The sequence below is a fragment of the Macrotis lagotis genome, chromosome 1 (genome assembly GCF_037893015.1).
Source record: "Macrotis lagotis isolate mMagLag1 chromosome 1, bilby.v1.9.chrom.fasta, whole genome shotgun sequence".
NCBI lineage: Eukaryota > Metazoa > Chordata > Mammalia > Peramelemorphia > Peramelidae > Macrotis > Macrotis lagotis.
In genome coordinates, this window is record NC_133658.1 from 755,329,586 (window position 1) to 755,345,682 (window position 16,097).

Here is a 16,097-nt window from a genome sequence, read left to right on the forward strand (position 1 = left end):
TCATTCCATTCTTTCTGCTTAGGTAGAGTTTCAGTGCACTGAGTGAACAAAGTCCGTACTGTGTAGTGAATGAGGTAGCTATGACTTTATCTTTGGAGGGGACTAATGGAAGAAACATGTTTATCATCTGCTCTGTTTCTCATATTCCTGTCTTCTCTTCAGAATGAAGAAAAATCAGCACCCAGCCAAGCCAAGAGGTTTAGCCTTCCCTCTTCCATCCCCCAAATACCAACAAGCTCAAGTTGCCCTGGCCCAACTGGAGTGTGTTGGGTTGTTTCATCCCCCCCCCCCCTTTCACCAACTCATAAAATCTCCCCTCCCTGCTCTGGCTTCTTTGTTTTAAGACTCAAGGGGCCCATTCACAGAGACCAAGTTTCTTATCAGTTGAACTCTGATGATGTATTCTTTCAAGTTACATTGTGGTCCTCTCAGGACTCACTCAACTAATCCTAAACCTTTAAGATTTTATTTGTGCAATAAATGGATGACAAAATGGTTTGCTGACATATAAGCATGGTCAGAGCAGGATGTGACCTGTAAGCTGACAATCAATCCAGCACAATCCCTTTCCTTCCTTACTCCTCAGTCATGCTGCCCATTCTTCAGAAAGCAGCCTTTTCCCTCTGTATCCCACAGGATCAGTTGCTCCCCAAATCCTCTTTTTAGCTGTGTCCCACTTCTATTTTCCCAAAGAACCTGAGAGCTCTTGAGAGGAAGACCTCAAGTGTCATTCCTCACTTGGGTTGGTCAGTGTTAGGCCTCTTCATTGCCTTCAGAGAATGCCACCAGGAGAGAGTAGCTCACCCTTAAAGACTGGTCCCCTCAACCCCAGGTGACTATACTTATGAGACTGAGACCCCTTGGACATTGTGCTTTATTTACTCCAGAACATTCAGTTAAGGTGTCAGTGCATTTGGGGAACAGTCACAAATATCTAAAAGTTTAAAAAGATTTCAGGTCACATAGGTCCTCAAAAGCAAGAACCCTAGGAGGACATCCGTGCCAGTTGTGGGGAGGGGTAAAGGTAAAAGAGGAGGAAAATAATCAATTAGACTATTTCCCCTTCCTATTCTGCTAGAGCCAGGACTATAATCTAAGTCTCTTTTCTCCATCATACTAGGCTATGACAGGACAGTTTTCAATAGCCTCTTGACTACAGCTATCACTTTCAAATATCCTACTACCAATAAGGAAAAAACAAATACTATAGGACTAGTTTCACAATTTTCACACCTTCCTTATAGCCCTATCTTAATGACCTTCTCTGAACTCCCAAGACTTCCTGGGGTTCAACTCTAAAACAGAGTTGGAAGCATCTCTTGCCCTCAGCTAGGGCTTAGATGAACCAAGACACAGAAATATTGAGTCACATAGGTTTCCCCTTCCTACTAGCTGTAAAAAGAGGTGACAATGTTAGAATTTTAAAAAATAATTTTGCTAGATCAATCAGTGATAAATCAGAAAAAAAAGACAGAGAAAGAGACTGAAAAATCTAGGCAGATAGAAAGAAATAAACTAGTTTACTTAGCACAGCTTCTGAGACTTAAAATAAATGTAAAACCCCAAAATAAATTCGTCTTCTTGACATGAGTTCAAATCTAATTTCAGACACTTACTACTTGTATGACTTTAGGCAAGTCACTTAACTTCAACTTGTCTCAATTTTCTTAAATGTAAAATGAGAAGACTAACTATTGTAAACATCAAATGAGATAATATTTGTAAAGTTCTTTATATGATGTCTGACACACAGCAGATACTGCTAGATATTCATTATCAATATCATCATTGTTATGCTTGGACAAAGTTATTGACAATAGAGTTGAGATTCAAACCCAGGGCTGTCCTTACTCTTAGTACACTTTTTGCAGTATGTAAGGTAATTAAACAATATATTTGAAGAAGCTTTCTCGCCTCTTTAAATCAAAGGAGGATGGAGCTAGAAGTGAAAAATGTTTCCACCAGCCTATGTCCAAAGACAAAAATTATCACCATCAGTCATTGAAAGAGAAAATTCATCATTACCACCAATTCCTTAAAGAAAAAATTCGACAAGTATGTTTTGTATAATCCATTGTTTTCAGAATGTAATTTAAGACCCCAGCTGTTAAGGTTTTTCTCTTATAAAAATTTAATTGGTATGTAATAGCATAGTTAATTAAATACAAATCAATAGTTTAAAACTACTAATTGATACTTAATATGAATGGGAAAAAATAACTTTGTTCTAATATAATTAACTCAATATTAAATAAGCAATGAAAATGTAATTAGGTCTTTACAACAATATAAAGTTTATAGTTCTTTAATAAACTTAAAATTAGGAAGCATGAATTCCAAAAATTATCTAACAGGTATTATTGGGTTATTAAACATTTATTCCCCAGCCTAGAGGGACAAAGCCCATGCAAGTCAGAATTAATAAACCTTTATTTTGCCTTTGCTCTGGTCATTTCATTACAGAGATTCATCAGAAATGATGAACTCTTCACAACTCATAGCTATCATCATTGCTGGGATTTCAAATAAGCTATAAAAGGGGAATGAGCAGATTGAATAAGAAAAGTAGAATTTGACAGTACAAACCTTCTCTCTGGTCTCAGCCTTCCAGGAGGCTTCACTAAATTTGATAGGAGACAATAAAAATATTAACAATAACTTTCATTTAGCTTTATGTTTGTTGGTAGACTTTCCTAAGCATGAGCCTATAAGCTAGCTAAAGTACATATTATTTTTTTCTATTTTATAGGTGAGAAAACTGAGACATAAAATAGAACCCCTGGGTCTCAGCTTTTTTCTTTTTTCTTTGCAAGGCAAATGGGGTTAAGTGGCTTGCCCAAGGCCACACAGCTAGGTAATTATTAAGTGTCTGATTTGAACTCAGGTACTCCTGACTCCAGGGTCAGTGCTCTATCCACTGCACCACCTAGCCACCCTCAGCTTTTTCTTTTATAAAGTGAGGGGAGTTGGACTAGTAAATGAGGCCTCATCCAGCTTAGAATAATAAAACTTGGGTTTCTATCTCAACCTTGACACACTAGGTGGGGTCATAAAACATTAGAATTAGCAAACCTGAGTCCCCCAATACTCTCAGTCTCAGTTTCCTCATCTGTAAAATGGGCAAATAAACCAAGTAACATTTATTACTTGCCTCTCAGGGCTATTATGAGGATCAAGTAAAAATAATGTATGAAAAATATAAAAATGTTTTAAAAGCCTTTACAAATAAGAATCGCCATTGTGTCAAAAAGTAGCAGCTACCCCAATCTTGCATATTCTCTTTAACCTACCTGTTTTCTCCCTACCCAGTCCCTCAATGAAACAAATACCTCTAGACAGATCACACAGACTCTTTGAGCTAAAGAAACCTCAGATGTCATCTAGTCCAGTCTACATCAGAAAAGGCATACCTTTAAATCATACCCTAAAGTGGTCACATGCCCAGACTTTGCCTAAATATCTCTCAAGCAAGAGGACCGACAAGTCTGGGAAGTAACGTAACTTCAATCTACACTTGATTCATTGTTCATGTCCTTTTCTAAAACCTGAAGGGAAATAAGTTATTTTACCCTGGGAATGCTGGGAATCACCCTCTCCAGGCTCTTAATTCACTGCCTGAATAGCTAGGTGAAGCAATTGATGTTTATCCTTCATTCTCAAAGAAGATCATGACCTAGGGAAGTGATACCATGACATGCCTGTGAATTGAATTTGAGTGATGGGGAGAGGGGACTGTGCTAAGTCTCCAGTCTCACTTTCTCCTCTAGAGTGATGTGGATCCAAAGGTCAGATGTGAATCAGAAGGACTGGAGATGGCCCTGGATGCAAGATAATCAGGGCACACAGTAAGTATTAAGTATCTGAGACTGGATTTGAACTAAGGTTCCTCTGACTCAAGGACAGTACTCTAAGCCTCTGTACCACCTAGCTGCCCCAATTTAAGGCAATTAAGCAGTAGATAGAAACATGGACCTAGAGTCTGAAAGACCTGAGTTCTGGGGACAGCTTGGTGGCCCAGTAGATAGAGCACCAGCCCTGGAATTAGTATGGACTGGAATTCAAATCCGGCCTCAGACACTTAATAATTACCTAGCTTTGTGACTTTGGGCAAGTTACTTTAACCCCATTGCCTTAAATAAATAAAATGTTGCCTTTGATAGTATTTCATTGTATATCTCTCTCATGCAACCAGGTAGTACAGTGGCTAGAAGTCAGGCCCTGAAGTCAAGAGGACCTGAGTTCAAATTCAACCTCAAACACTTGACCCTAGTTGTGTGACCTTGGACAAGTCACTTAACTTTTCCTCCCAATCTCTAGTCATCCTGATTCATATCTAGCCACTGCTCCCAGATGGTTCTGAAGGATAATGTGAGGCTGGTGACTTTACACAGCACCTACCTCACTAGATCCAATTCACATGCATGACATGGCATCACTTCCCTGAAGTCATGTCTCTTTTGAGAACAAAGGACAAACAACAACAACTTAGACAAGTTACTTAACTTTCCTCTGCCTCAGTTTCCTTATCCATAAAATAAGAATAATAGCTCCTACCTCTCAGGATTGTTATGAGGATAAACTGAGATAGTTGTAAAACTCTAAGGCATTAAATGAATGCTAGGTATTATTGTTATGAATCAAGGGTTCTTAATCTTTTTTTCATGGGATGAGTCCCTTTGAAAATCTAGTGAATTCTATGATCTCACAAAATACAAACCTCATAGATATTGTTGGTTTGGTTCCAGACCACTACAATTAATTACATATCACAATAAAGTGAGTCACGTTAATTTTTTGCTTCTCAGTGAATACAAAAGTTTACATTATACTGTAGTTTATTAAGTGTGCAGTAGTATTATGTCTAAAACATGTATATACCTTAATTTAAAATTTTACTGCTAAAAAATGCTAACCATCATCTAAACCTCCTATTATAATCTTTTTGTTGGTAGAGAGTTTTGCCTCAGGATTGATAACTCCTGACTTATTAGGGTGGTGGTTGCTGAAGGCTGGGGTGGCTGTGGCAATTTCTTAAAATAAGGCAACAATGAAGTTTGCTTCTTCAGTAGACTCTTCCTTTCACCTGAACCCATTGTAGGGTTATTAATGGCCTAATTTCAATGTTATTGTGGCTCAGGGAATTTGGGAGATCCAAGGAGAGGGAGAGAGATAGGAAGGGCCAATCAGTGGAGGAGTCAGAACACATAATTTGTCAATTAAGTTCCCCATCTTTATTGCACTGGCAACTCAGCTCTGAGAGCCAACTAGCCAGTCTATGGCAAAGGTTATTTACTTATAATAAAAAGGTTTAAAATATTGCAAAAATTACCAAAATGTGACACGATGTAAGCATATGCTGTTGGAAATATGGTGCCAAAGACTTGCTTGACTCAGGTTGCCACAAGTCATCAATTTATTAAAAAAAAACACCTCTATCTGCAAAGCATAATAAAGCAAAGCACAGTCAAAGAGGGTATGTTTTTAAATGCATCCAATAAGATGTATAAGACTGCAATGGAAACCACCCATTTTGAAATACAAATAGCAGATGCTGTAGACCTCCAGAGAAGGTGTAAGTTTGTCTTAGTATTTGGAGATGAAAGATCAGCTCTCTCCTGACTATTGCGGAGTGCTATGGGCCCATGAGCTTTGCCACTTTTCAAACTAATTTCCACATTCTTAGACTTCCTTATCACTGTTTTTCTACAAGAAACCTCAGTTGTGGCTAATATGTCAATATTTGTTTAGTACTGAAGGGCAATTACACTATTTAATTCTCAATTAACAGAGGTCAGTTTAGGTTGCCACAGCAAAGAAGACAACACTATGTACTTGCATGTTTATGTCAGGTGTGTCATGAATAAAAATAGTCTGGTTACTCCTTGCAATTGCAAACCTATGCCTCAATGCTCATCTAAGGTTGATGAGGATCAATAATATTTTATTTCTTGTTCAATAGACATCTCAAGGCTGTATTCACTTCTAATAACTTTGAGTTTGGTTAGGAAAGGGTGAGGTTTCAGAGTAAACCTTCCAGAGCATTAGATGATGCTTCACAAAGGGAAGTACTCTGGATAACACCATGGACACATTGGGAAGTTCTGGGGTGCAAAGGGAAGGAGAGGAGGGGCACTTCGTTCCCAGAGAAAGTTGTAAGGATATTTTAGACATTTCCATTTAAAGTTAACTGACAGGCTCATTCAGTGGGTGTGAGGAGTGGCCAACTCCATGAGACAGACTTTCAAAGTCAAGATCCTTACAGTACCTGGGCTCCAGGGAAGCATTCCTAGGGGTGTATACAAATATTTCCCACCAACCTTCCATTAGCCTTCTATAGTTCACTGGTCATTCAGCTCCTTGAGAGGTGCTTTAGTATCACTGGAGCTGAAAGAGAACTTGGAGATTATTTAGTCAAATCCCCTCACTTTACAATGGAAAACTTGAAGCTCAGAGAAATTAAGGGACTTGCCCAAGATCATACAAATGGCTAACAAAGTCAGCACTTGAACTCATCCCCTTTGATTCAAATCTCAGTGATATGTTACTATACATCACTGCCTGTAAAGAGTCCTTCCCCTTGTCTTAAAGAGAATAGGACTGAGGTTTGGAAGAACTATATTCTAATCTTACTGTTGTTCCTAGTTCATGGCATGACATTGGTGACATACTTTAACTTCTCAGTGCCTCAGTTTCCTCATCTGCAAAATGTAGTTATTAATACTCATCTATGGCTATGAAGCTGAGATTGTACTTTGAAAAGCATGATACTACAAATGTGAGGTAGGATGGATTAATATTATTTTTATTGGCCCTAAGAATAATAAAAGCTTAATCCTGGAAAAGAAGTCATAATTTTTCTACTACTCTCCCTAATCCCCAAAAGATAAGCAGGAAGCAGGAATTGGTTCAATACTCTGCTAGGTATCAATAGATTACTCCTATGTATATAAATATCTTCAGTCAACTCTCCCTTACCTTCAGACATCATGATATAGTAACATAGCTGGACTCTGAGTTAGGAAAACCTTGGTTTGAATTCTGCTTTTAACACTAGTTATGTGACTGTGAATAAATCATAACTGAATCTGCTTCCCCATCTATAAAAATGAGATAATTATATCTAATAATACTTACTTCATGGATTTCCCATCCATTTGGTTTATCTAGTGGGTACTGATACTGTAGTAACTTAATTCAGAAGAGTTCAAATCTAAGATCTGATTCCACTGGACCATCCCTTCCTTTATTATTCTAAAATGAGAAACCCCTAGACTTATCATACTTAACTGATTCTATTGTCTTGTCTCCAGACAAACTTGTGTCTGGGTTTTCTAGCCTCTGTTAGACAGAGACAAAATCCTGTTTCCTCTGTGATATCCCCAACACACACACAACACACACACACACACACACACACCCTTCCCATTTTCACTCTCCATTTCCTCCTCAAATGTCTTGGATAGTAATGATTTGGGGTTTGTTTTTCTCCAGTTCATTCTGCCTATATATAGATTGATAAATGGAAAGATAGATAGGTAGATAGAGAGATAGATGATGGATATCTTGTTCATACATAGCTATGTGCACGTTGTTTCCTCCATTTTGTCAGTGAACTCACTGAGGGACAGGATTGGGGTTGTCTTTCTTTGTCTTTTTTCTGTCCCAAAGCTTAACACAGTGCCTACTACATAATAACATATTGGAAAAATGATTGCTTGCTTGACTCCCCCACCCCCTCCCCTGATGATTTCATTTACTTTCCCCTTTATTTAGCATACACACAAAAGAAAATGTGCTACAGGTTCTGATCCAAATTCTATAATGAATTTGCTGTGTGGCTGTGGGCAAATTACACTGGATCCCAGCTTCTTATCAGTACAATGATCAGACTAAACTGAATGATCTCCAAAGTTCAAATATTCTGTGAGTCCACTTGGTCAGAGTCTTTACTAATATCCTCAGTTTCTTGGCAATTTTTCTGACCTTTCCTCCATCACACAGACAAAACCCTTTAATGCATGGTTTGGGGATCCCAATTTATCTCTATATGTAGAGATATGACAATGAAAGCTTGTTCATCTTTACATCCCTAATCCTCCAGCCTTCACATTCTCCCAAGGATCTCACAGACTCAAAATAACATCTCAGTATAGACTCTAGAAGAAAACCTTCTCGTTTAGCAGCTTTCCGCAGCCTGCTTATTAGAGCCTGGTAATGTAGCCGCCTAAATAATTAAGACTAACTCACACATGTCAAATTCAATGAGCCACATACATTGAAAAATTGCCGCATCCCCAATTTCTTTTATTAATCAGGTTTTTTAAATTCCTTTTCTTCCTAATTTGCAAAAATCAGATGTTGTCAGTGAGTCTCCTGGTTATAATGATAGTTTGTAATATCTTTGCTATGTGCTCAGCACCTGACAAGCAAACTTAAACTAAGCAGCTACTAGATCCCAAGTCAAACCACTGCATGGTGAGCTCCATGATGTGGGAACCAAGTCTTTGCCACACTTCCAGTGGGTACCCAACAATATACTTAATATCCATTAAGTGCTCAATAAATATTTGGAGAATTTAATTAAACTGACACAATGAATTGTCCTATTTATAAGCAACAAGTGTGATACAATGGATGTGGCCTTGGATTTCAAACCCAAGGACCTGAGTGTGAATCCCAACTCAGACATTTATTATTGTATAACTATGGGTAAATCGTTTCTCTCTGAACCTCAGATTTCTCATCCATACAAAGAAATAAGCCTTGTTAACCACATAAAACTATTTCAGCGAGCCAATCAATGAACAGTGACTTTGTCTTTGACACAAAGGGGAACAAATGAGGGATACAATATCTAAAACATGAGCCATTAAGAGTCCCAGAATAGGATCTCAGCATAGAGTAAGTTAGAAAGCCCTATTGCAGATTTCCATAGCTATTAGGTGTGAGCTCTTAGATTAACCAAAACTCTAACTTTGTGTTTATCCCCTCTCTCCCCAAATTCTCTGGGGAATGGATAACTCTTCTTCCTTAACCCTATTTTCCTGCAACTCCAGAGGATAAACTGAGACTGAGTCTGAAAAGCATTCCAGGGTCTCTTGCTCTTCATGCATCTACTCTCTTCCTCCCTCCCTCCACTCTAGTGAGCTCTCTCTCTCTCTCTTTCTCTTTAATTAGGAGATGTTAGGGATGTGCTTTAAGATGATCATAAAAAGCCAATGAAAAATATAATAGACATTGTCAGCAGTTGTATCATTCCAATGACAAACAATGCATATGCAATCATAATGGGATAGTTAACTATGCTCATTGTCTGTGTGTTCAGGCTTTCATTGCAGTCTCTGTGGAAAGGCTATTGTTCCACTAAAACTCAGTGTGTCGCTTACACTTCCGCTTGCCCCTTCTGGGCAATCTGGATTCTTGCCTCTTGAAGATGATGTTAGAAAGAATCCACAAATATAGTAAGTAAACATCAAAGGGGCTTTGATCCAGGCAGTGCTATACAGCACAGGATCCCCTAAAGAAAGGGCCAAGGCCTTGGATGAGAGAACTTAACATCATCAATTTGGACATCTGAGATGGAGGTTTGTTTGAAGTGAGATCGTGTTGGCCGTGCCTTTAGATACGTCAACGTACTGGAAAAAAAACAAAGAAAGAAAGAAAGATATGAGTGCCTTTAGAAAAGTCACACTTAGATCTGCTTCTCTGCTCTTTACTGATAGTCAATAAGCCCCTTTAAAGAATCAAGAGATCAAAGCCAGTGACCTCCCTGGGCCATGGCATCCTGCCACTGCAAGCCCTGCATTTCCTTTCTCAGGGCAAGAGCCCCAAGCTTGATTTAGCTGTCTGTCACCAGCCTTGTTCTCCCTTTCATCCTGCTTCCAGTGGAGTGAGGACCCAAAGGGGAGGAGGCCTCAGCAGGTGCCCACCTTGACCATGGTTTAAGAGCAGAAACACAGACCAAATCAAGATAGGGTCTTGAAGGGGGAAGCAACCATGGCTCAGCATTCATTGGATTTTTTTTCTACTTCTCAAAGAATCCTATCTAGGGAGTAGCTTGATCCCCAGAAAGGTTTAGGAGAGAAGTCGGGGAGGAAACTGGAAAAAAAGGTAGGGAAGTGAGATCATTAGATGGGTTCTGATTAGAAAGAGCACAGGATTTGGGAATTTATTTTGGATTTTTGCTAGGCAATGGGGTTAAGTGACTTGCCCAGGGTCACACAGCTAAGTAAGTATTAAGTGTCTGAGGCTGGATTTGAACACAGGTCCACCTGACTTAAGGGCCGGTACTCTATCCTAACTGCCCCCCATATTGTACCTAATTAACCATGTAACTTTGGGCAAGTCCCCTAACTTCTGTGATTCTCTTCTCTCATCTGTAAAAGGAAGATGATCATGTTTCTCCTGTGTGCCTCATAGGATTATTGTGAGAAAAACTTCCTCTAAAGCAGGTTGGGCCACAGGCAGACTTCAAAAGCCATTCATGAGGCAGGAAAATTAAGAAACTGGTGTGCCAATGTTGCAGTATCACAGAGCAGCTTAATCTTTAACACAGCTTGATTTTTTCATGTAACTAACATTGTGTAGTCTCACAGAGTTAGGAAGTGTTTTTGTTTTTTTCACAAAACATGTGCATTTAGGATTTAGAATCTTTTTTTAAAAATGTTATATATGCAGCATTAATTGCTATTTTTGTCACAGGACTTTTGAGAAGAGATTTCAAGATTTTAGAAAACCAACTGCATTTCAATTTTATTTGTTACTCAATTGTCAGTTGACATCAACAGGTTGCCCGCAAACTTGCAAATAGAATGTATAGAGTTGGAATTAGACATTCAACTTAAAGAAAAATTTATTCACATATCTTTATTGGACTTTTATACGTTGTACCTACATAAAGAAAAATGGCTGACATTTCATTACCATGCTCCAGTCATGACATCTCTTTTGGGGAATTTGTAAATTTGTGAGCCACTTTTTTTCCCCAAATGAAGCATACAAAAAAAGTAAAAATAGAACAAAAATTTCAGACAAACATCTCAAAAATATTCTTTGCATTACTACAACCAATGCACTGGTATCAAAAAAAGCAAGGTCAGTGTTCAAATTAATGATATGTTTTTATTTTTTGTTTAAAAAATAAATATTTCATTGTTGTACTCATCATTTTATTATACTTTATTACATTATTATATATTATTATATTGTAATATTGGTTAGATTATAGTCATAAATAAATATTAAATTCAACATGTGGCCCTTGACAAGTATTTGTTGGGTGATGTGACCTAGAAGAGCTAAAAGGTGGGACATTCATGTTCTAAAGGAGAGGGGAACATCTGGACTGTGGGTCATTTGGTCTGGCACTACCATGGTAATCACAGGCAGGACTTGAAATTCAATAAATCTAGAAACTTTTTAGAGTGAATTAATTAAATGTTTGACCAAATATATGAGACAAATGATGCTATAAATATCCAAATGACCCTTGCCAGAAAAAGTTTCCCATCCCTGCTCTAAAGGTATAATCCTATTGTTCTATGACCTGGTTATTTGGACCAGCTGTCTAGCTTCTATCATTTATGACTTTTAGACCTAAGAACAGGGGGTGCTTTCTAGTGGTTAAAGCAGTGTTGCCTCTTATCCTTGGCTCCAGATCAAGGCATAAAAAGATTTTTCAAAATGTGAATTAAAAATAGGTTTGGACCTAAAAAAAAAATAGATTTGGAGTAGAGAAGATCTGAGATCAAATTCTTCCTCAGACATTAGCTTGCCAGTTTGCCCTAAACACAGCTCTCTTGGCCTCATCTGTAAAATAGAGAGAATAATATCATCTATGATATATCACAGGGTTATTGTGAGAATCAAATAATCTATGGAAAATGCTTTAAAAACCTTAAAGTATTACATAAATATTGTTGTTTAGTTGTTTCATTATGCTGATTCTTCATGATTCTATTTGGAGTTTTCTTGGCAGAGATACTGAACTGATTTTCCATTTCTTTCTCCATCTCATTTGACAGATAAGGAAACTGAGGCAAACAGAGTTAAGTGACTTGCCCAGGATCACACAGCTAGTAAATATCTGAGACCAGATTTGAACTCAAAAAATGATTCTTTCCTGACTCCAGCACTCTATCCATTCAGCCAACATAAATATTACTTATTATTATTTGCTTAAAAAAAACATATACTATTTTAAGTAATAGTGTACAGCTAATTGACACAACACTGGCTACTTTGTGTGGCTTCTCATTTTGAAATCTCTGTCCAATCTCCCTAACTAGATTGTGAGTCCTTCAAGGGCAGGAAGCCTGTATTAATAAAATTTGATATCCTCAGTATCTCAATGCATGTTGGTGATGATAACTAATATATATGCTGTGAATGATGTGAAATTGTCCAGAATTTTTCCCCAGACCTTAAAGTTTTCCCTTCACATACCAAGTGTAAACTTCCTTTGACCTTTCTGCCCTTGTATCTCCAACCCACACCTTATCCCCTTGTGGTGTCAAACTCCTCTTCATGCTCCTTCTTCTCCTTGTGTCCAAAAAAACCTGCAAATCTCTGATTTAACACTACCAAGTTCATGTGAATAGCTATTGATTGGCCTCTGGACTTTAGTTTGTTAGTACCGGACTGTATCCTGGGCCATAACTTTAAAGGAACAGTGGTAAGGGGCTCAGAGAATATGGGAAGTGGGTATCTGCTAAAAAACCTTGTTCCCCCAAAAGACCTCTTCTTGTAGTATCTGAGAAAAGAAGTCTTATTCCAACTGATTTGGGAACCTCTACCTCCCCCACAAACATATATACCCCTCATGTCACAAAGATGTGATTTTCATTTTACTCAATTTTGACTCATCTTTCAATGTGCTTTCTTCCAGAACTTGGACTCCAGAAGAGAGGATGCTGTCTGGTGCTGGGGTACATGTCCAAGGAAAAGTTCCGGAGGATAAATGAAGGTCAGTAAAGACCTAACTGTCTCCTGAGGGATTCATTGAGAGTGAAAGGATTATGTTCCAGAAATAATGGATAACTGACCCTGGGCAAATTACATAACCTTTGTGAACCTTCATTTCATCTGTAAAATGCTTAGTCTATCTCAGGGTTGTCATGAGAAAATTGCTTTGTAAACCTTAAAGCACTATATGAGTATGAATGATTGTTATTATCACTCTTAATAATAATAATGCTTTTAAATAGAAACTGAAGTGGTCTAGGGACTCTTAAAGAGAAAATAATGAACTTTTATTCACTGTGATAATTGGAAAAGAAAACTATTTATAATAAGAAGACCCAGGTTCAAATCTTGACTCTACTATTTATTATATATGACCCCCAGAAAAGCTACTTCCTTCTCTGGGCCTCAGTTTCTTCACCTGTAAAAAGGAAGAAGGAATACACTACTTACCTCACTAGATATGTAGTAAGAGAAAATTTTCAAAAACTTTAAAGCCTTATAGAAATTTGAGCTATTTTTCAAGCATATTTCCTAACATTTTCAAAGGTCAATCTTTTCACATATGCCTTACAGTATTTACCATTATTTTTCCATCTTTCCTCCTTTAGTTCATTCAAATACCTGCCTTGAATTAAAGTCATTCTAAATTCATTATCTTTTTTTCATTTTATTCTTATCAAATCTATCTTCATCCTGCCTGTCTTTGTCATTTGTTCACATTTGAGGAACAATTGTTGAGTGAACCGAACAGTGAGGGACACTTTAAGAGGAACACAAAAGATAAAGAAGGCACATAGTCCTTGCCCTTGAGAACTTTACAACTAAACTCCATACCCTTTTCTGAATTCTCTAATAACTCCAAATGTTATAACCAAAGAAGCGTTTTAGTTTGGCTTTTTTTTTTAGAACTGGGGATGACCTTGGAGATCACCTAGTACCATCTTAACACTGCTTCTAATTTAACCTCCCAGTCATTTCACCTTTGCCTTGTTCTGGGATTTCTCTACAGATGATCTGAATCACAGGAGAACTGGGAAAGTAATCTCTGGTATGCCTGTGATATGGTTAGAGGAAAGGACCTAGAAAGGAAGATGACTTGTGAAAGAACTCATGTAGGCAGGAATCTCTTTTAGTCAAACCTTTATTTTGTCAAGCAGCTTGGATCAGAGCTAGTTAGCTGACTGACTATTGGAACTAAAGGGGAGGGCTTTTACATGAGAATTCTGGAATGTAGCCAGATGCCAAGGAGTTTCCAATGGTTAGGGTCCCAAGGAAGTGGAGTTAGAGACAAGCAAGAGGAATTTTCATTTCTCAGGCTGAGGGAGGAGCACATACCTGGTGCTATAGATAAGGAATAAGGATTTGTCCTGTCCAAAGTTTTCTCATACTGGGTTCTCTAGAGGGGCAGATGTGGCATGGGAGGGGGAAGAGCTGTTCTCTGTTTACCAGACTGAAGTCAGTTTGCTGATGTCTATTTAGCTTTCTCCCCCTAAGGTCCCATTTTCTCTCACAGTCTAAGACAAGTACCAGTAATAATAAAGTTAACTCTCATTTATCCACCACCCTATCCACTTGGCAGTACATAGGATGCTCAGATGTCAGTTATCTAGTCAGAGAGGCAGTTTCTCATGGAAGGTAGAAAAGCTCTTCCCATGAGAAAACATCTAAACATTTTTTCTATAGTCTATTCTTCACAAGGTCAACATGGCTAAGGTACCAGTTTTGACAGTTTACTTCAGAAAGGCACATAATTTAACTATTTTCTCTCTTTTACACAAAGTCCCTATTAAAGACTTATAATACTGCAGTTAACCCCATTAATATAAGGTATGGGTGGCTGGGGTGGCAGAAGGAGTACTCTCACTTATGGCCACATTGCAATAAAGAAACATTCACTTTAATCTTTTACCATCTGTCTCCACACAGCTAATAACCTACTCTATCAGATGTCACAGACTGTTTGTTAGGATTCAAAAGTGGATAAACAATAACTGGGGATGTCATTTATTCATTAAAAATCAGACAAATGAAGCCTTCTCTTCCCACTAACTTGATTTGCTCTGAGCAAACCTCCCACTTACAAAACAAGTATCACTTGTGAAGAAGGAATGAGGGGACTCCAAACACTTCTTCTGATCCTTTACAGAAAAGAGCAGGAAGATAAAGCTAGAATAGCACAGAATTCCAGTACCAAGTTCCATCTCCAGAACTCCTTGAACGCTCTCCTCTGATCTATGAACTATCCCTCATCATATCCTTTTTCTGAGCTCAATGTTTTGCCATCTAAATGTCTTATTGCCAACATAGTGGCTGTAATGCATTAAATTATGAACAGAAGCAATTAAATAGTGAGAGGCATTCACTTCCTCATTTTCATCTGCCAAGGCAAAGTGGCAATAGTACCCACCAGAGTCTTACCTTCCCATATATGGTGAAAACAATTGAGAAGTGCAACCAGGAGGGTGTGCATTCACTACAGCTACTTTTCTCTTCTGTGAATGGTAGAAAAAGAGAAATATAGAAGTAAGAGCAGAAAAAGCCAGAAAAGAAGGAAAAGCAAGAGGAGAGGAGAGAGAGAGAGGGAGAGAGAGAGAGAAGTGAATATAGTGGCTTGGGAGTCAAGAAGGCTTGGATTCTGGTCCCATTTCACACAAACTGTGTGACCTTGGATCCATGACTTTATCTCTAGACCTCAGTTTCGTCATCTGTAAAATAACAGATGAAACTTATAAAACCCCTTGAAACTTTCAGATTTTATAAGCTACAAATAATATACCAAATACTTGATGGTGATGTCTATCCATCATGCTGAATGTATCTCTGAATGTGTCCTTTTCACATACTTTCACACACAAGGTGCAGCTAAGCACAGACAAGTAAAGAGACCTAGATATCGTAAGCAGTACCAAGATTTGAACCTCATGTCCCTGAGCTCTTATCTCCCACTAGGTGTGCACTAATCCATATATCCAAGTCCCAGAGACCATAAACCTGATGGAAAAGTGAGTCATCTCCCTTTTTCCCTGCTCCCTCTGTGTGTGCTCTATAGGATCTTGGGATGTGGAGCTGTAAGGGACCAAAAGATAGTTGACTACAATCCCGCAATTTTAGGAAAATGAGGCCATATAAGTAAA

General features: G+C 38.1%; 1 protein-coding gene across 3 annotated transcripts in view; it reads left to right on the forward strand.

Moving 5' to 3' along the window:
* KIRREL3 (kirre like nephrin family adhesion molecule 3) overlaps positions 1-16,097 on the forward strand; it is a 726,770-nt gene that overhangs the window by 519,777 nt on the left and 190,896 nt on the right. For all 3 annotated transcript variants that reach the window (XM_074216358.1, XM_074216356.1, XM_074216357.1), the window contains exon 3: positions 12,887-12,964. In XM_074216358.1, the coding sequence (XP_074072459.1) occupies positions 12,887-12,964 (78 nt within the window). The remainder of the gene's footprint in view (positions 1-12,886; positions 12,965-16,097) is intronic.